Below are 21,095 nucleotides of genomic sequence, written 5' to 3' on the forward strand. Positions count from 1 at the left end.
CTCGCTCGACTCGACGAATGCGACGAAGAAGCGATAGCCCGGCTGAGGAGGCAAGCCTGACGCTGACGTGGGTCTAGCCCCTCTCCTCCTCCCGCTGCACTCTGCAGTATTCCTTCGTTCCTTTATTTCCGTTTTTCTCCTCTCCTTCTGTCTCCGGGCCGTTTTATTCTATTTTCAGCTCTGTGTGTTTTTTATATTCCGGCTCTCTCTCTCTCTCTCTCTCTCTCGACCAGCGAGCAGAGAGAGGCCCTTCCGTTGCGATCTCCTTCTCTCTACATTCCCAAGAGTTCGCAGGAACGAGCTGCGCCGGCAGTCGGGCCATTTGCGGTTATATCGGCATTCCTTTAAAGATTTTTGGCTGGGAATCTAATCAAGCCGATAAAGAAAAAACTGCGAGATATGCTCACCGAATAATCGCGGGGCTCACGCTTCACCTCTTCGGCTCAGCTCGAAAATTTTATTTTAATTGGGTATATATGTTCGAAAGTTTTTCGAAATCGTGTTAATTGAAAGCTCGATGGTCGGCGAGAAACGCTCTATTGTTTCCGGCGGCGATATCAATAAATATAATGAGGCTTTGACGCCGAGGCGAGTATCTACTTGTGGGCGCATTGTTGTTCTCGCTATTATCCTATATACTCCCCCCCCCCCTATCTTCTACTCATCCCCTCGAGTCTCGGACAGCCTCGGAGGCGGACGTCTAGCTGTCGCTTAGCTTAGCGCATTTCAAGCATTGTACATTGTAATTTCTCGGCATGCGGCGTCGTTTTGAGCGGTCGTCGTATGGGACGCAGTGGCAGTAGCAGCGGCTTCTGCGGGAGCAAAAGGCCGACGCTGCAGTGGCGAAAGAGAAAAGGCAAGAGACAAGACAATGGCCCGGCGACAATAAGGCTTAGGCTCTCTGTCTCCGTCTCTCGCGAGCGCAAAACTAAACTAAAATGATGCTCGACACGAACGCTGGAGCAGAGGATAATCGGACGGCGCGTAAGTTCGAGGCAGAAAGCTACACGGGTAGATGTGCGTATGCGCCTAGCCGGCCCGTGTTATACGTTTCGCTTTAACGAGTTCCGATGCAGCACCGCTGCAAAAATTCGATTCACGAGCTGTCCCCGGCCTTGCTGGCGTGTACGAGAAAAAATACTGCAGTCGAGCACGGAAGCCGGTTCGTGGACGCGCATGCAGCAAGAAGTGAAAAGTCCGCGCAACGCGTGCTGATTTAAGCGAGAACACGTGCGATTTCGTCGATTAACCTTCTTTTCCTGCGCCGGCGGATCGATAAAAACCGCGCGCCTTGGGACCCGGATTTCCAGACAATTAATTAAGCTCGAGTTAATTGTAACCCGTTTGAGCGTGGCCGTTTCGTTAACAACTTGCTAAAGCCCTGTACTCGCCGCTGATACACGACTACAGGCCGAGGAATGCCGCGGCGGCTTTCTAATTCTCGGCTCTCCGCGGGACAATAAACACATTGTCTTTCGGAATTCCAGAAGTCGTAGGTACACGCAGCCGAATGTAAATACCGAGAGACGTTGCGCACTCGATGCATCGGTGCGAATAATTTTTGAGCGATTGCCAAATAAACGCAAAGGAAGAACGGCCGAACCGGTCGTGACGAGCCAGAGAGAGAGAGAGAGAGAGAGAGAGAGAGAGAGGGAGAGAGAGAGAGGGAGAGAGAGAGAGAGGGAGAGAGAGAGAGAGAGAGCAGCCGTGTATCTTCCGAACCTCTCTGCGAGTTCCAGATATCCGACGCTCGGCTGTGTGTGTACAGCGTATTAGGCGATTTTTCGTGTCCACCCTTTTGTCTCCCTCCCTATGGCTATTATGCCGCGGTATAGTATGCGCGCGGTCTAGTATGCGCGCGCCTATGCACGGGAAAGTTTTATTTTTTCCCGTGCGGAGAGCGTTCCGTTACTGCTCGAACGCTAGCTCCGATTAGCCCTCGATCGCATCGGGGATAAAAATAAATAGAAAAGTCCGGACAAGGCTACTGCGGCGCGGTATCTGTTTTTGCAGTTGCGCCGCGGCGCAGCCTTGAGTCGCGGCGTACCGGTTTGCCGGCGGTACTCGCAGCCGAGGGAAGAATGCACCTCATCCGACAAATATCATACGCAAATGTTCTGACACTCGCTTCGCATCAAGATTTCGCGCAAGCGGCGGCTGCGCGACTACAAGCTGAATCTGCGGAGGCATATCTAGAAAGCGTATACAGTAGCGTTCCTTCTCCCGTGCGACCTTTGCGCGATTTCGCAATTCGCATGTTATAAATTCGCGCATTCCTCCGCTTTGCAGCGCGCGTGTATACGTTTACACGCGGGTACTTATGCGCGGTTTATCTCTCCGCAGCGCACTGCGCAGCAACGGTGTGCGCCACGAGGTCGGGCCTTGCAATTTCCATTTAGCAATAAAGAGCCGTTGTCGAAAATGATGTAGACGAGTATCGCGTGTGCGCCGCGCGCGGTATTATAACCCACTCGAGAGCTGCACACGTACACAGCGCGCAGAGAGAGAGAGAGAGAGAGAGAGAGAGAGAGAGAGAGAGAGAGAGAGAGAGAGAGAAAGAGAGAGAGGGAGAGAGAGAGAGAGAGAGAGACAGACAGCGAGACAGAGAGAAAGAGAGCTGCTGCTGTTGGCGCACGCAAAAATTAACCGGTAATATCGCCGATTCTTCATGTGTCAGAGCGCTCGCGTGTTATGCACTGTTGACTCGTAGTTAATTTCAACTGATTTTTGCTTTCCCCGATCGTTGATGGATGCATCGAGGCACGAACTGGTTTCCCGAGAATCACTGATACTCACCGAAAAATTCGAGGCACCATCGATACGCGCGCCTACTAGACTGGGAAGGCATAAGGTACGCGGACGAAGAGCATGCGGGAGCTGGCGATCCGAGGGAGTACACGCGCTATCTTTCGCGTATCTGCTTGAGTGGCGCAGGTTGGAGTTCGCTCGCGGGGGGGGGGGGGGCGATGAAATTTGCAAGTCCGCTGGAAACACGACTGCAGCTCGTTCCCTCCGCGGTCGATTGAAAAATGAAAGGTATTATCCGCCGAGCATGCAGACTCGGCGGAGAGACGAGGGACGCTCGGACCCACCGGGGAGCGGGCGCGAGATAGAGATAGGCCCGCGCCGTCGGTGCGCCTGGTGTGAGAAAAACAAGGTCCAGATTGAAAAAGGATAATATCATCGAAGCGCTAATTCGAGCGTTTATCCTCTCGTACCTTGTGCCGCTGCAGTTCGTCCACCTCCGTCTGGATGCTGCTGCTTATTTTTTCTCGACGTTTTCTGACAGCCTCGCTCGTGCGGCGATATTTAAAGCGTATGCAAAGAGTATACAGGCCAAAAAGTTGCAGGGAGAGAGGGGGAGTGGGAGACGATTCCCGGAGAGAGAGAGAGAAAGAGAGAGAGAGAGAGAAGCGTATAGAGGGGGAGAGAGGTAAAAAATGTCTCGGACAATGGCGGCTGCCTGGAATCCGACTCGCGACGATTTATGCGACCTCAGCGCCGAGCGTCCTCGCGTCTCTCTCTCTCTCTCTCTCTCTCTCTCTCTCTCTCTCTCTCTCTCTCTCTCTCTCCTCTTTCTGCTCTCGCTTTGCCGCGCTATACTCCTCTTACTGCACTCTATGCGCCGGAGATTCCCGAAAATTCTCTGAAAGTGCGCCGTGCGGAACGTCCCGAATAATGTTTATTGGGCGATAATCCTCCGCTGGCGACGCGGGATATATCAATCGCCGCGCGAACGGTAATTTATGTAACGCCGACTCGGGCCGTAAAGCGAAAAAATTACGATCCGCCGTCAAAGTCCCAAATTCTAGGAAATGAGTCCTGGGAATAAGTTTATACGTGCGAGGAAGTAAGCAGCGCAAAAACGTCCGGAGAGCTTTCGAAAATCGTCCCGCGAGCGCGCAACAAAGAGCGCTGCAGCCGGAGCCCCGTTAAATCGCCGGCGAGCCTCGTTTCGTCAGCAGATTTAGTGCGCGCTCCGCGGAGAAGTTGCGCGGGGAAGGGCGCGAGAGCCTGCGGTTTCGCATTGATTTTGTCCAAGAGTCACTTCGGGCTGACGTAAAAATTATCACACGCGCGCGCGCGAACTCAGCGACGAGCATCTAAACTGCGCCGAGGCAGACCATTTCGCGGGCAATTTGCCAGATAATTTTGGCCAATTTGTAAAATAATTACGCGGTGAGCGACGCAACGCGCCTCGGTGACCTTGCACGGAATTCTCGCGTCCTCTATATGTGATACCTATATGTATTTACCAGCGGCAGCCGCTGTCGTCGCTCAGCGGGACGCATCCACGCAGCTTTGTCGTATCGACGTTTGCGTGGGCATTATACGGCTCTCGGATCTGCGCGAGATATGTACCGATCGTTGGCACTTGCAGCTCTCGATTGTCGAGCGTCGAATAAATGGAAGGCGAAAAACCGAGAGGCGGTCTGTCATTAGCCGCTCGCCCGAGAGTTAATCTGATAATCTGATTGGCTGCCGTGTGTCAAATATTGCCGCGAGTCCGCGCGTCAAGCCGCCGACTGGTTTTCGCGCTCGTGCACGCAAAGCGACTATGGGTAATATTATGAGCGAGCCTGTTCTTTTACTTCTGCATATCCTTCTTACGTATTTTTCAGCGGGGATGAGCTGACGGTAGCGGGAACAGAATCTCACGACGAGGAGGCGCGGAGAGCGATAAAAAAAGGAATAGTCCTCGCGGAATCGCGAGCGCGCGAGATAATTGTACCTGCAGTAGACGAAAAGAAGAAGGCGAAGAGGCGAGCGGGTTGAAGAAATTGATATGCAAGATGCTCCGGCGCTGCATGTATGCGGCTCTCGTCGAACAATGCCCGCCTGCAGCAGCAGCGCTACGGCAGCGACGCGCGCGCTCTCGTGTAAACTACCGTAAATGGCGAATACACCCCCCTACAAAAGCCCGAGTTTAAGAAGAGAGCGAGAGAGAGAGAGAGAGAGAGAGAGAGAGAGAGAGAGAGAGAGAGAGAATATATAGCGCACGTGGATCGTGACGCTTCATATCTTGCATCGGATGTACCTCCAGTGTGGAAACACGGATACGAGCATCCTCCCTCCCCCCTCTCCGGCTTCGATCGTATTTCAGAGCTTCTCTGCAGACTCATCCCGGCGGTGTCCGAAGATTGTATTTTTGGTACTTATTTTTCTTCCGCCCTCTCGTGACATCCGGCTTATTTTTCCAGCCACACGCAGTCTCGCGTGATTTGCATGCCATTGAACGCTGGAAATTTACGAAAATGCGCGCGAGAAGTTATTGGCTACGCGAGCAAGTTTCTGTGCTAGAAAGGATCGCATTATGCGCCGAAGCGCATCCGGAAATGCAGCGATTTTCCGGTTCGTGACGCGACTATGTTAAGCGCGGTGGCATCCATTCTGCTTGCGATATTCATATAGAATAGGTAGAAAATAGTGCGTGACTCACCGGTAGCGGAGGAGACGCTGGGATCCCTGATGCTGCCGATAAAGGTATTCTGGGCGACGTTCTCCTTGATGCTGATGCTGTATCTCGGCCGGTCGCATGCGGCGGTGCGCTGTCCGGGAGTCGTCGTGGTGATCCTCACGCTCGCGTCGAGGATGCTCTTGAGACCAGCGCCGTCGGTTGCCGTGACGTTCAGTAGGTACGTGGAGGATTGCGCGAGCTGATTGGTCTGGGCCACGTGGATCTCGCCGGTGGACCGGTCGATGCGGAAGATGTTGGCCTCGTTGCCGCCCGAAATCCTGTAGGCCACCTGGCCGAAGAAGCCCGCGTCCGCGTCGCTGGCGACGCAGCGCAGGATCGGCCCGCTCACCGGGCTCTCCGCCCTCAGGCTGACGTTGTACTCGCGGGGCTCGAAGATCGGCCGGTTGTCGTTCACGTCCGTCATCAGGACGCGCACGATCGACGTCGTGCTGAGGCCACCTGAAAAATGTCAAAAGTCGGTTATAACGTTCGATTCTGATTTCGATTTTCGTCTGATCGATCAAAACGAGAAGCCGCTGTCATTTCGTCGAATTAATGTCCAGCATTGTGTTTTCCTATACATGTCTTCGGCTAATTTATGCCACGCAGTTGCCGATGAAATAATTTCGCTATTGGCGCTGCTCGCATAGTTTCGGCCGGATTAGGCGCGGGCATCTCGCGGACGATGCGGCGGCGAGATTACGTTGATTTCAGTCTTCGCGCGGAGAAATCCTCTTATCGGAAGCAAATAATGCCGGGGCATTAGCGGTGCACGGTGGCACTGCAGCGCATTTCTACGGGGTCGTTTTCGGGAGAGCCGGTCCGCATAAATCAGCAGAGTGTCTCTGCAGCGGGTCGCGCGCGTTCTTCCCTTTCTCACTTCATTTCCCCCGCTCGAGCCCTTCCGCCTCGCTTCTTTCTGCGCTCTCTTTTTTTCTTCTTCGACACGTTAGCCCCATTGCAGCAGGCAGCGATATTTCACGGGCGAGATATTCGAAAATGAACGAATAATCAGAGAGCTGCGCTTAATGCGTGTAACCGTTTGAAAGGCGCGACGCCCGTGCGAGTCCGAAGCATAATTCATGCCTTTACTTATCGGGCGATCCAGTCTGGTCCCGGAGGTATTTTATCAGCTGGGAAATTCCGGCCCGGTTCGCGCGAAAAGTAGAAAAATAGAAGAAGCCGGGTAAACATTGCAGGCGGTCTCGATCCCCCCGCGCATCGGTCTCGCGCGAGGCGCACAAAGCGCGTTAATACTGTTAATATCGAAGACAGTATGTAAAACGCGTAATCCGATGTTTAAACGGTTTATACGCGTAACTCATAATAATGTATGGACTCGCGGAGAGTCCCTGTGTAGCGAGAGCACGCGTACGCCGTTGATTTATAGGCGAGAGTGTCATTGGAGCCGTGCGCGTCAAGGGCCCCGACTTTCGATGCTCGCCCGCTCTCTCGCATCCTTTGGCTCCGGCGAGGGCACTCCTCTTGTCGCCACATTTATGCCTCGTTGTATACGCCATTTATGCGTATAGAGAAAGAGCATTTGCAGGAAGCGCGAGAGGCGCTATCTAGAAAATATTGGCAATCAGGGTTCCGCGCGTGAAATACGGAATGCGCCTGCGTGGCATGCGGCCTCTCTCGGACACTCTCCCCCCCCCCTCCTACGATTTAATCTACAGCTAGCGATAATTTTCTCGTCGTTTTTTCGCCTTGATTCAGAGCCCCCAGGCGCGTTGATTTCTTTCGGCTTCCTAATTGAAATTTAATGATGCGCCGGCGCGAAACGGGCAGCGCGTTTTAGCAGAGTCTCGTTAAACTTATACCCCGGCGAGTATTTATGGATCGACTGCCGCGCACCTCGGTTGCATTATACAAGGTGACGCACGAGCCTGACTCCAGTTTCGGAGGAAAATAGCGCCGGGATCGAACGGTACACGCGGCTGCGTGCGCCTTGGCGATAAACCCCGCGATTTAGCGGAAACGAAGAAGCAGCCGCTTAATGAACCATTGTGGAATGCGCGGAGTAGGCGATTACTGTAACGCGTGTGTGCAGGCTTTGATTGGTCAGCGGGGGACCGACAGCAACAATAAAATCGGCAGACAAAAGACCGCGAGCTCGATCGTCGACGCGCAATCGGAGCGATAGCCGGGCTGCTGGCGCGGGAGGAAAATGTAGAAAAAGCTGCGTCGGGCACATAACGGTGTCATCCGCGCCATCCTCTAGGAAACAATAATTACTATCGAAAGCTATATACGCGGCGGCGCTATCCTTATCTGCGCCCCTCTCATACTCCGCGTCTCCACGTTGCCGGTGTGGCTGTACTATTCACGCGGCGCATTAGCGATATTTATCGCGCCGCATTCCCTCGTGCCGTCCCTCGCTCTTTCTCCGCTGCTGCTGCTGCATCGTTGCGATCCATATAAATCACCGGAGCGCGCGCTCGGCTCTGTTGCGCCAGTATTTTTCTCTGGGCGGCCTCCTTTTCTCGCGCCTCCGCCGCGCGGCGTCGTTGCTGAATATGACACGCGCGGCGGCAGCAGCTCTTATTGTCGCGCGTGTAACGCCCGGGACAATCGTATCGATAACGAGCAACAATTACGGAGGAAACTCTGTATACCTGCGTTCGCCGAGCAAGACTCGCGCGGAGCAACAATAGAGCAGAGCATAGAGTAGCATAGACGCGCAGTTGCATATGCTGCAGCCGCGAGAGCGTCGCATCTTCTGCCGCGGCAGCGTTCCCACTTCCCAGAGAGAAAGAGAGAAGGGAGCAGCACATCCTTGCCTCTCTTTCCACTACTTATCTGACTGTTTCGCTATCTACATCTTTCGCTTTCCATTCCTTCTATTCTTATTTCTCCCGGCTCTCCGCGCAGTCCCTCCCCCTCACCCGCATTCTCCTCGTAATTCTCCCTCGCGAGTCCTTTGCTCATTACCTCTGTCCTCCTCTATTTATGTGTCTTCTCTCCCTCCCTCTCTCTCTCTCTCTCTCTCTCTCTCTCTCTCTCTCTCTCTGCGCCCAGCCGCTTAGCTATTTTTCCCGGTCACATTCGTTACATCGCATCCCCCCACTCTCGATCGGGGCTCTATTGTTTTCTTTCTGCGCGCTGAATCGTGTATAAACTGCAGCCCAGAGCTCGGCGCTACTGCCTGCACGGTGGATCGGTGTACTTGAGTCATTGTCCTCTTGCGAGTATCCAGTCTTTCGCGAACTTTACTCATTTTCGTCCGGCGTCAGGTGGCGTACTAAACGGGACGCGTACTAAACGGGACCCGACCCTTTCGCAGACAAATGTAGGTGAGCGTCATTCGAGTAGTGCTCGGTGAATGTCTCGGAGGAATATATAATTCGGGCTAAATTCGTGGGAAATTATACGGGTTTAACGATCGCCCTGGAACCGACCACGATAACTAGCAAAAATCTCAGCCGCTCGCAAGCTTGGACGTAATATTCACTGTTTCTCCAAATTTATTCCCTCGAATAGTTGCGTTTGAATTCACAGATTTCACGTCCATATTTAGTTCCGTATAACGATCGCGCGGAAATGAGCAAAGCAGAAATTCTAAAGAAGGCGCGCAACAAGTGGGAGAAAGCAAACTTATGCAGTATAGGCAAACGAACCTCTATCGGTAGCGATGACTGGCAGCTCGTGATAAGCCGCGGTCTCTCTGTCGAGCGGCGCCCTGACGCAAATGTCGCCGGTGTCGCTGCGCACGACGAACTGCTCCGCCGCGCCGCTGCTCGGTGCCAAGGTGTAGTTGACCATCGCGTTGACGCCGCAGTCTGGGTCCGATGCCTGAACCTGCAAAGAGAAACGGGCACGAATTAGATCATTGTTATGCTTCATACAATGGGTAAATCGAGCGAGTGGCTCGCTTTGTTTATAACTTCGCAGACGGTTGAAAGCTGATGTATGTATACGCGGCCGAGCGGCTGCTACATGCGCTGCACGACTCGGCCGCTCCTGCTAGCGCGCGGAAGGCTCCATTCATAATGCGCGGGGTTGACTAATTTGCAGGGGCGAGTGCGATCCTTATTCCCTCTCCCTGGCGGGCCGCGGAGTCGGCAGCGTGAGGGGGCGGTGATGGACGCCCGCGGCTTCCAGCCGACGCCGCTTATTTATGGGACCGCGGCTCCTTGTTCCCTTTTTCGCCTAATACCTGGCCGGACGCGAATCCTCGTCCCTTCGATTTCGCGCGACAAGCTGCATCAACGGTATAATTTTCCCGTCAGCGGAGTATAGCACTGCAAGAACGAGAGGGAGATGCGCCGCGGCGAATAAATAAAGCCCGATCGGAGCTCGCGCTCCGTTCGACAATTAAGCGCGGACTTTGAGAGTCGCTTTCCCGCTATAGACTGACAATGAAAAGACTGTGAATCCTTGTCAGCGCCGCTGTCCCGCAAGTGCCGCGAGGAGTAATGAACTGCGGCGAACGTAACACGTGCGGTGACGCGCAGCGTAAGCGTAACGAATTCCCGCGGGCAGAATAAACGACACTTTGTTCGTCGTTCTTATTGCGCGACTTGCGAGAACGACAAAATTCCGAACTGCCAGATGATGATTCCGCACGCATCCAACGCATCGGCGGCTGCAGCGACTGAACAATCGTGCTAATGAATTGTATGCGCCGTCGCGCGCGGTATCTTCGCTAATCCGACCGACTAATTCGACGCAGCGCCGAGGCCTCTCTCTTCTTGATTATATCCTGCTGCTCGCTCGTCAACGACTCGATTGTGTGCGGCCGCGGTCGCCCATTCATTACCCGCGTCGAACTAATGACACTGACTCTTGACTTTTGCGAGCCTCCGATTTCGCCTGGCTTCCGCTCTGCCGCCGCAGCGCTAATTGAACCCGAAGAAAGTCCGCTGCTGCTTTGCATTACGCGAACTCGCAGCTGCACCTTTCTAAATCAACCTCAGTCCCTGCGTATAGCTTTTCTCGTTTCCGATCTCGGATATGCAATGAAAAAACAGTGTGCAACACACGCGTAGCCAAAAATATCTCTTTGTCACTTTCTTTCGCGTTCGAGCGTGTTCTATATGGTATAGCTACGCGAGCCGAGGAGCTCGGTCTGTTTACGAGACAATGCACCTGGGAGTGAATCTTATTCGCTGCTTCTTTTTCAGGCTGCGAATTGCAAATTCACTCTCGAGCGCGCGACTCGTTTCGGCTTGCCGTACACAGCACATTAGCAGACTCCGCTCGACCATGCGCGCGCTCCCGCGAGGTGCCCTTTTTTCCCGGCCCTCTCCTCTCTACCAGCTCCTGCGCTTGTGTACGCGATTCCCCCGATGTAGCTCGCGCGGCTTTTTCTCCGCGGTTACGGCAGGTCTCCTCCGATAATTTCCGCTATTAATTACGCCCTTCCTATCTGCCGTGCGAGCGAGCTTCTGATCGAAGATCAGATTCGTGCGCAAACTTCGCGATCGTAATATACACGTCACGAGAAGTGCAACGCGAGCGAAAGCGTCGAGAAGCAAGCAAAGGGGTAGGGGCGAAGAGGGACGGCGAAAGCTGGGAGAGAAAGAGAGGAACACTGCAAGACAGATATTGGGGGGAGGGAGTAAAAAGGAAGAGAAACCGAAGCAGAGCTGGCTCTTGCTCGGGACTATTCTCCTGTGTGCAGTGCGCCACGCGGCGGCGGCGGCGGCTGCGGATAGCACAAGACGTATTGTTCCTGTGCTTTCGTTTTATGTCGACCTTGGACGGAATATCGATTTCAATCGGGGTATATACGGATAACAATCCGACGCTGCTGCTGCTGCTGCCCTCCGCGAGATCGTGTACTCGAGCTCTCTTTCTCTCCCTCTCTTTCCCCTTCCTTTCCGTTTCCTCCTCTTTTATATTGTATATATAGTATACCCGCGCCGAGTATGCGCTCCGTGCTCAACTCCCTCTTCTCTTTTTCGCCCCGTGTTCTTCGTTCTTCCATCCGGCTGTTCCGCGCGCTCGCGCTCGCCGGCGACGATAATCGAAGGTCGCTTTCTTTCCGCGCGATCGATATAAAACTTTATGCGCGTTTCTTTTTGCTCCCGTCGGCTGAAATATGGAAATAACTTAATATCCCATACATACTGCACTCGGCTATTCGCAGCCTGCACAGCTACTCCGCCGATAACCTTCTGCTTTATTCGCAATTAAATTAATCAGCGCGTACGGCGTATTGCAAGAAACGCGAGCACCTGTTGGGCCTACTTCTTAATTTGCTGCCGCTGCTGCTGCTGCCGGTGGCGAAGGGCAAAAAGCACTGGTTGCCATAAATTAATCGAATTTCCCTTAATAATGCGCGCGTCTTTATTATATACGCTGCGACGGAAACGTCTGAATTCGCGGTCGCATCAGAACCGGGCCGAACGGTCTGATCGTAATGAATTGCAAACGCGCACTTGATTAAAGTGCGAAACGGAGAAGAAGTGCGCAGCGCGTCTGCGACGAGTTTTTCAGGCGTCTAGAGTCCAGTGTTCCGGCTTAGCTGCGTTGGGTTCTCGTCCTGGATGCTTTTACACGCATCAGTCTCGGTGCTCATGGCAAAAAACGCAGCCCGTACTCGGGCGTCCCGTGCGTCGAGTTGTTTAACAAACAATCGGGAACGAGCGAATAGGCGAGCTGATTGCGGCGCGTTATCTGCGACGAAGTGCGCGACCCGTTTTCCGCGCGACGAGCGCTGATGTGTTTGTTCCCGGTCGCGTTGGCGCGTCAGCTTTTTCCACGCTCCACGCCTTCTCTGGATTCCCGGGCTAATAGTTAAAACGTCGTCGAGCGCTCGCTGTTCCAGAACTTTTGGGCGGTCGGCAGCGGCGTTGTTTCGTTATTTCCACACCGACGTGATTCAGCGTTTCAGTTTATTCCTGCGTACGGGTACACGCGGCTAACTGTACACCATCGTGTAGAGTGTACGCGAGGCTGCGCGAGCGTGAGTTATCGTCGGATGTTTTTTCAGCCGCGCTGAAATATTTGCAGAGTCGTTAGACTTTTGCTAGGATATCGGAAATGGCTTATGCAGATGAGGCGCGAGTCTTTTCATCGCACAATTGAATTAATGGGCCGATTGGCGTTCCATAAATCTAGCATACATCAAGCGAGGCGATGTATCAGAGAGAGAGAGAGAGAGAGAGAGAGAGAGAGAGAGAGAGAGAGAGAGAGAGAGAGAGAGAGAGAGAGAGAGAGAGAGAGAGAGAGAGAGAGAGAGAGAGAGAGAGAGAGAGAGAGAGAGGCGACATCGGCTGCGCCGGACACAGATTTATAATTGTGCCGGCGAGGACTGGCTGATCTTCCGCAGATTTCGCTGATTTCTCGGGCGCACGCCGTGTTGGGAATTTATCTTTTCGCGTGAATGCGTTCGGCTCGTCCTTTTTTGCCACGGCTAATCGAGCAACTCGCTTTATAAATCGCCCCTACAAATTGGATAAATAAATTGCGGATATTTATCGGCGCGCCTTTTTTCCGCGGACTGTACTCTCGCTGTCTGCGTCTGTTCTTTTGCTCCTCTCGTCCTTGTCGCTGCTTTTCTCGCGCTCACTACAGCGCACGGCTCTCGCGCGGAAAAAGTCCGAATCGACAGGGGATCGCTAAATATTGCGCGCGCTGTGTCGCGTATCGAATTGCATCGCGGGACTGTAATTCGACACTCTTGTGCCTGGTGTCTGGCGCGTTCTCGAAACGCCAGCTCACCCTCTCTTTCTCCGCGCTGAATGCGCGTTAATTTTCATCGTTGCGCGCAATAACGGATAGAATTTTTCGGCCCCCTCTTCCTCCGTGGTGTAGAGATCGGTATCTACGATAGGCGATGAAGCGACGCGGCTTGTCGTCCGCCTGCGAGTCTTCGTTGGTACAAGAGGTATATATGAGAGCCGCCGCAAAAATGGAGAGTCGCCAAGCAACCCCCTGTCGACCTTGCTTTCCGCATGTCGTGCGTGCGCGATCGGCTCTCCGTCGGTTTTTGCGCGCTCCGTAGCAGCAGCAGCGGCGGCGGCATCGCGAATAGAGCTGTTGCTGCGAGAGAGCCGCCGGCTGCGCGCGGGTAAGCCGAGTAGCTCGCCGCCGGAGGACTGACAGTCGTCCTCGATCTGCCACACGAGCTCTTCTCCCTTCCTCTCTCGATCTCGCTGCTTTCTAGCCGCTTCTTGCGCGCCACTGCTGTCGATGGTAGGCCAGCGCCGCGCGGATGTATTCAAAGCGGAACCGGCCGAATCAATCAAGTGTATCGATTGCTCGATCGACTGTAAGTGTCACTCTGGATCGCCGATTGCCGCCGCCGTCGCCGGGCTCCCGTTATGCCCCCCCCCCCCCCCTGCGAGATAAGTTGCTCTATCAGCCGGCCATTTCGCTATCGATCCTTGACCTTTGCTCGACTCGTTTCTCACTATATTGCACTGCAAGCGATTCTCCATTTTTGCTCCGCGAGCGTAACTTGCATAAACAAGTCTCTCCCGATTTGTATCTCATAACCGATTACATCCCGAGGTTCGATGCACGCATCCAGGCGGGCGCGCCTTGCCGGCCCCGGGATCTTACTACTTGCGCATGCTCTGCATCGGCGGTATAGTCTATTTTCGCTCGATTCGCCGGTTTCATCGCGGACGTGTTGTTAATTTCGCGGATGATTTTCCATTACGAGGCGATTCGAGCGAAAGCCCTACTCGTCCGCCGCGCGCGCGTTCGGCTCTCCGGCACAATTAGCTCGATGTGTATTCCGCTTGCATAAATAAACGCGAGGCTCCATTGTGCGTACGCGCATTCGCGAGCACACCAGGCAAAGATCGCGAGAGTGAGCAGCGAGCGACGAGCGGCAGCAGCAGCGAGTATACAAGGCGCACGTGTATTCATCCGTACACGTATAAAGTAGCAAAGCGAGAAGGAGAGAAACAGCGAGAGGAAGAGTGAAGGGGCCGTGATTACACGCACGCACGATCCTCGACCCTACGGGGAATGCCAAAGAAAAGAAACGCTTTACCGCCGAAAGACAAACGGACGAGGAGTATGAGCGAGAGAGGGCACATATAAGAGAGCCGCTTCATTGAAACGAGAGTGAGACAGCCCGAGAAAGAGTCGGCTTATGAGCGTACGAGTACGAGAGAGAGAGAGAGAGAGAGAGAGAGAGAGAGAGAGAGAGAGAGAGAGAGAGAGAGAGGGGCTATATAAGAGAGGGGGATAGTCGGGGAGTTGTAAGGTTGCCGTCGCGACCGATTTATGCATCACGCGGACGAGGAAACTCGCGCGCGCTTTCCCCGAGCGATGCTGCACTCCATCTCCGCGTCCGCGCGCGCGCATCGTCGTCGTCTATGAAAATTCTTCGAGATATGCGCCGGCTCCTTATCGTTATTAGCTACAGCAGGCCATTCAGCCGAACAGCCAGATCCTAATGCCTTCGGTGTGGGTCCCATTAGTTCCGCGCGTCTTTCCCTCGATCCTTCCCTCCGCGCGTATTACTCAAAATCAATGCGAAATCTCGCCGCTAAATCACCGCGGATAACTTTTGTTTGCTCATTACGCAAACGCGAAAAATCGTTACGTTGCCTGATTAGACCGTATGCTCGCGGTGTACGGGCGCTGCACTTATAAACCGCAAATTACCCTCGTCGTGAAAAACAACAAATTGCGCACAATTTTCACATTGTCGGAAAGGCTGGCTTTTCGAAAAATTATGAAATTACGCTCGAAGAAAGTTCAGCGCCATAATTGCGTTATCGCACGTGCAATAAAAAGTTAATCGCCTTTCCTCGTAAAGTATTCGCGATTATGGCACACCGCGGAATAAAATACGTGCGGGAAGACGAACGACTGCGCACGCGACCGTAGCGATTTTTGCGGAGGTGTATCTCGTCTATAGAATCCAAAACGGAGAGGGATTCGCGCGTCTTTCGCGGATTTTCGTTTCCCTGGATCGTTGTCGCCATTAAAGTGTCGCCACGGGTATAGGCGACGAGGCTGTTAACTGTGCAGCCAGTTCGCACGCGCCTGCAGCCTGTATAGGGATAGCTCTGCGCGGAGTGACCGGTTGTGCATATAGGAAGGAGGTAAATCCGCACAATGCTACCAACCCGACGATCTCTATAGAGCTGTCACTCACGCGGCTGCCGGCTCGCTTTCCCTCCCCCCTCCGCAGCGCGCGAGCTCGATCGGCATCGTGAGAGGTTATCCTCTCCCAGCAGCAGCCGCAGCTTTTATCTTCTTTTCAGAGAGGCCTACTGATATTTTTTCTCCCCCTTACCCCGGCGACACAAGTACGAGCGGGCTTCCTCCTTCTGGCGACGTAACGGATTGCGCGCGGATCTAGCTTGGATTTCCTGACGTTGATTTTCTATGGACATACTTTGAATATCGCCGCGGCGTCGTCGACCTTCCGACTCGCGGTCTGCGTTGCGTGCCTCTTTATCTTTCCCCTCTCAGCTGCTCCGAGAAGAACCGCTGTTAATCCCATTAACGTCCTCGGCATCGGCTCTCGCTAACGAACGATTGAGCAGCTATTTTCTAATGCGTTGCGCGCCGTGCTCTCGAAACCAAGAAATTGTCCGATATCGATGAAAGTGCAAGCGGACTCGCGGGACACGCGCAATCATTCCTGCTTCAGCTCGACGTGACCCTTGAACCTCCGCACGGCAAACTACCTGCTCTCGGCGGTAATTGCAGTGAGAAATCGCAGAGACTGCTCATTAAAATACTTTAATGTGTATTTGTCAGTGCAAGCGCGCTGCGCATCGACCATTACTCCTGGATGTTTCGCAGCCTCCTATGCGATAATTCCAGAAACCATAGCAGAGACGATCCACTTGTAGCGAGCATTACGCATTCAAATACCCGGCGATTCATCAAGCATAAATAAAGAGGTTCGCTGCATGGAGTGTCGTCGAGCAATGAAACTCGGCCGAGTGCACCTCTTTTCCCCGAGCGCCAGCACCGCGGGAGAAAGAGACTCGCCCGGCGATAAACGCTACTTATTATTGAGAAGTGCGCCGAGGGGTCGACGAGGCCGAGAAATCGAATGGAGGATAAGAGAAGTAGAAAAGGACAAAGACAAGAGTCGGCGGAGAGGAAAGAAGAAGAAGAAGCTGAGGACGAAGAAGCAAGGGAATATCAAGCGTTACGCCTATCTTCGCATTAAGACGAACGATCCGACGTGCAGCAGGCGCGTCCGCTCGCGATTATTGGTTCGACACACGCAATCTCGTGTGTATCCCATAGCGACGATACTGATCGGCTCGATTAATAACGCAGCCCCCTCCCGTGCGCGCGCGCGCGCGACACCTAATATAGCAGCGCGATGCGAATTTATTAGGCGAATCCCTCATTTCTCCGAAGATCGATGCGCGACACCGCGTTTCGCACTCCTCCGCTTCCGTCGCACACATCAGCGTTGCCTAATACAAGCGATGTCTTGATGCGCCATCAGCGACTCGCGAAATTTAGAGAGTTGATCTTATCTGACGCTCGCCGAGCGAATAATATAAAGCCGCCAAGATTTTCGGCGAGCCGGAGGGCCATACACGTCGAGCGCGCGATAATTGCTTTTCATTAAGTCTCTTGATAATGCTTCGCGTGTTTGGCCGTTATTTTTATACGTGTACGACAAAACGCGGAGCAGTATTTTCGCCGATCGGCGTATGGTATTAATTATATGAGCAATGCTGAAGAATGCGCGGCAAGTCATTGATGAACAATGCGAAGAGAGGAGGACCCAAAAGGCTACCCTGAACCCCTGAGGAACACCGGCAAGCCTATCTAGGGGTGCTGAAGTTTCTCCAGTGCGAAAAGTCACCACCTGGGATCTGTTAGATAAAAATGAGCGCACCCAGTGACAAGCTGAGTCAGAAAAGTCAAGCGAGCGGAGTTTCTCGACCAATAGGTTGATATTAACCACGTCAAATGCCCGCGAAAAATCAATGCCAACCATCAATGTTACATTTCCAGCATCGATGCCCTCCCGAATGTCGTTGGTGATTTTGACAAGGGCAGTGTGTGTGCTGTGATCCTTCCAAAACCAGACTGATAAGTGTCGAGCAAATTCCTCTCCGCCAAAAAGCCAGCTATCTGATTGTAGGCGACCCGCTCTAAAATTTTTGCTGGTGAGCATAGAATGCTTATCGGTCGAAAATCGGCAGTAACTGATGACAATGGCTTTTTTGGCAGAGGCAGCACTATAGCTTGTTTCCAGTCTGACGGGAAGATACCAGACTGGAGAGAAGTGTCGAATATGTCCAACAGCGCATGCATAATGGCGGGCAAAGAGTTTGTTAAGTCCTTTAGGGAGATGTCATCGACACCTTTGGCATTAGAGTGTGCTGCGGAGAACGCATCAAGCACATATTCAACCTCGACATATTTAAAGAAAAACCGAAAATCGAACGGCGGTCTCTCGGGCGGGCTCGGAAGTTTTACGACGACATGATCTGAGATACGACAGGCAGACCAGTCGATGTTGACCCTTTTGCAGTTGAGTAGCGCGAATCGAAACATTGGCTTGGTCTCGACGACGCATGAGCGAGACTTCTTGTCGCGGGCTGGATAGATGTAGACAGGTTTCACATCCTCTCTAGTTGCGTCCGGTATATTTTGGTCAATGATGCATGATACGATTTGGTCGGCCGTCAGTTCAACTGGAATATCGTGCACAATAAGACGAGGATTCATTTTGGTCTCTTCCTTAACCTCTAAGCCCGCTCTAGCTAGGTCCGCCGACATACGCAGGGCGGCGAGGGAGCTACCTTCGACGCGCACTGTACTATGAGGACCGTTGGATACGCGTTGCACATTAATTTTAAGGTTAGCCGGATTAATTGCGTTGCGGAGAGCGGCCTTGGTTTCTCTATAAGAAGGAAAGGCAGGGTTAGCACTGTCGATCGGTCCAATCATGACGTGCTCCGAGGTTTTAATTGGAAAAGCTTTGCCACGGCTGAGTGAGACTTTGGCGAACGAGGACTGAGAGAGAGAGAGAGAGAGAGAGAGAGAGAGAGAGAGAGAGAGAGAGAGAGAGAGAGAGAGAGAGAGAGAGAGATCGGTTTAATTTTAATTCATACGAGCGTTTAGTCGGATTGAAATTTTTATGTAAATACGCGGACCGCCGAAATCGACGTCGTTAAATCTCTGTCGACGCTCTTCCCGAGACTCGAGTATCGTCCGATAGCAATGTTATACGAGTGTATTTGCGCGGCTACGCTCAAGATACTCCAAAGACTCGTCTATGGCCCGAGGAGAGGTATAAGCGTGCACTGTCCCCCCGAATCCGCCGCCGGGGAGTAATAAAGTGCGGAGAGAAATTGACTTTCTTTGTCAGCGAACGGCACTCGAATGCCGAATCGAGCGGGCCAGTAATAAAGACGAGTGCTTCCCCGTGTTCTCCGCGCGGCCGCTGTGCCGAAACTTATCTGCCCAGATTATCCGTGGGCACGCTGTAATTTTCCTAATTCCAATTACCCCTTTATTCGGCCTCAATAACTTTTAATTTGCGCAATTAAAACTATACACGCAGCTGCGCTGTTCGGGTCGTTAGCCGCGAGTAATGCGCTTTCGGTCGCGCGCGACAGCGAGAGATATTGGTGAAAAAATATTTTCTCGTCCAGCGGCTCCACAGGTGCTGACGTTCTCGGGTCATCAATCAGCGTCATATGCATAGGCAGGCCGAGAACATTTTCGATGCATATTATATTCGCGCTAATCTGCGGATCTGCGAATCCCCCCGCGCGGCAGCCAGGCGTGCTAAACGCAAAATCGCGTGGCAATCGGCAGGTAGCAAAGTGCAAACACACTTCGGCTGCGCGATATATGTCTGCGCGGCGCGGACGGAGGGGAAGGAGGAGGCCCCGCTCACCCCAAAGTCCCATCCCTTCGAGCGGCGGCGAGATCGGGAGTGACCGCCTCTTCGGATGTATTACGATGTATGTATTAGCATAATTATTGGTTGCTCGCTATCAGTGCCGGCGGCCGACGTCCACCAATTTATGATTTCATCGCTGCACGGCCAACGCACGGACATGCGCTACAACTGTACGGGTATCTGTGTAATGCCGATTTACATCTCCTAAGCGCGCTGCGCCGAAAATTCAATAATCCCCCCGACGATTGGACTAAGCGTACGAGGACGAAAAAACCCCGTTGAATCCGCGCAGTAACTGTGCGCGCGTCTAATACTGTTTGATGCAGCACAAACGAGTTTCTGCGAGCTTATCCGAGTGGAATAAAATTTATATTATTATTATGAACAATAATCTTAGTGGCGAGTCCTCAAAACGCTCGCACGCGCGCGCGATTCCGCAGAATAAAGCAAGCCTCCCCTATCGCGAAAAAAGCGCAGCAAAGCGAGAAAGAGAGTACGGGTGTATATTTCAGGCTTGGTGCAGTGGCCAACCTGGTCCTTAAGTACAGCAGGTGCTTAAGATTCCCAGAGATCGGGCGCGCTCTTGCAAAAGAGCAAAACCAGTCGTACTGCATTTGGATCGCATTTATTCGGGCCATTTTATCTCGTTCCCCTCGCGCGCTCCCTCCTCGCGGCCTTTCTCTTTTCTCCGCGCGCCGCGCCCGTAGGCAAATGCGCGTGTGCGCGCGCGCCCATCGAGCGAGCCGCCGATTCCCGATCAATTACGCGCTTCTCAGCTTGCTTCTCGCAAAAACCGGCGCGTTAATTCGACTTTGGCTTCGTTATGGGGACTCTTCGCTCGTATTTTCCCCCGGCGCAGCGATGCGCGCGGAAAGCCGCGCGAGGCGTTTACCACAGGCATTTCGATGCAAGCTAGTATGATTTCGAAACTTTACGCACCTATGCGCGCGCATCGCGATACGCGGCGAGGAAGCGGCCGAATCGTATTTTAAACCCGACTCGACTTTGTATGAAAATGACGAGGAGTAGGCTGTTTCTCATCTCTGCTGCAATCATCACGAGGCCCAGTTTTTCAGGCGCCGCCGCTGCAACGCTCTCTCGCTCTCTCTCTCTCTCTCTCTCACGAGATTAGTTCTAGTCGTGTAACCGTGGCGGCAGCGTCGGCTTCTTGCGATCGGCCCCGAGTTAATTAGCCGAACGTCGGCAGAAGGGCAAAAAGATGCAGTAGAGCGAAAGAGAGAGAGAGAGAGAGAGAGAGAGAGAGAGAGAGAGAGAGAGAGACGAGCAAGAAGCAAAGAAAGAATGAGATGAGATAAGAGCTGTCGGCCGCGAAAGCGAGATGGCGAGAGGAAAGGAGGGGGAGAGTGACGAGTTTGCACGTGCGTGCCATGCGACATAAACAGCGATGGAAAGCGGATCCCTTATCTTCTAGCGCACGCATCGTTTCCTTTTTCTTGTGCAAGTTCGATGCGCGTTTTTGCATGTTTCATTAGGAATCGCGAAACAAGAGTACCGCGAGTGAAATCCTACGTATTCTCGTTCAAGTTTGTCGTACGGGTAAATAGTACAGAGACTCGAATTTCTCCTGCTTCTGATCCGCACGATGCCACGATCTGTCCCGCCGCGTTTTTCTATGGCTATAATCGCCGCCGCAGTTAGACCCTATTCAGAGATATCTTCATGTTGCAAAACTTCTTACGCAAATAGTTGGCGCGCTGCAAAATACAAGCGCGTACACGCGAGCTGTTGAAATATTCCGGTTACAAAACTAAATCTCGGACCATACTCGAACTTAAGAAAGGTCCATTCATGCGTTTTTATATTTTA

At 53.1% G+C, this 21,095-nt stretch overlaps 1 protein-coding gene across 1 annotated transcript in view; it reads right to left on the reverse strand.

Annotated features, from left to right (window-relative positions):
- LOC100113866 (protein dachsous) overlaps nucleotides 1-21,095 on the reverse strand; it is a 215,132-nt gene that overhangs the window by 24,903 nt on the left and 169,134 nt on the right. The window contains exons 2-3 of the mRNA XM_008219683.4: nucleotides 9,079-9,259; nucleotides 5,441-5,917 (exon numbers count right to left, since the gene is read on the reverse strand). Coding sequence (XP_008217905.1) covers nucleotides 5,441-5,917; nucleotides 9,079-9,259 — 658 coding nt within the window. The remainder of the gene's footprint in view (nucleotides 1-5,440; nucleotides 5,918-9,078; nucleotides 9,260-21,095) is intronic.

The sequence above is a fragment of the Nasonia vitripennis genome (assembly GCF_009193385.2).
Source record: "Nasonia vitripennis strain AsymCx chromosome 3 unlocalized genomic scaffold, Nvit_psr_1.1 chr3_random0005, whole genome shotgun sequence".
Lineage (NCBI taxonomy): Eukaryota > Metazoa > Arthropoda > Insecta > Hymenoptera > Pteromalidae > Nasonia > Nasonia vitripennis.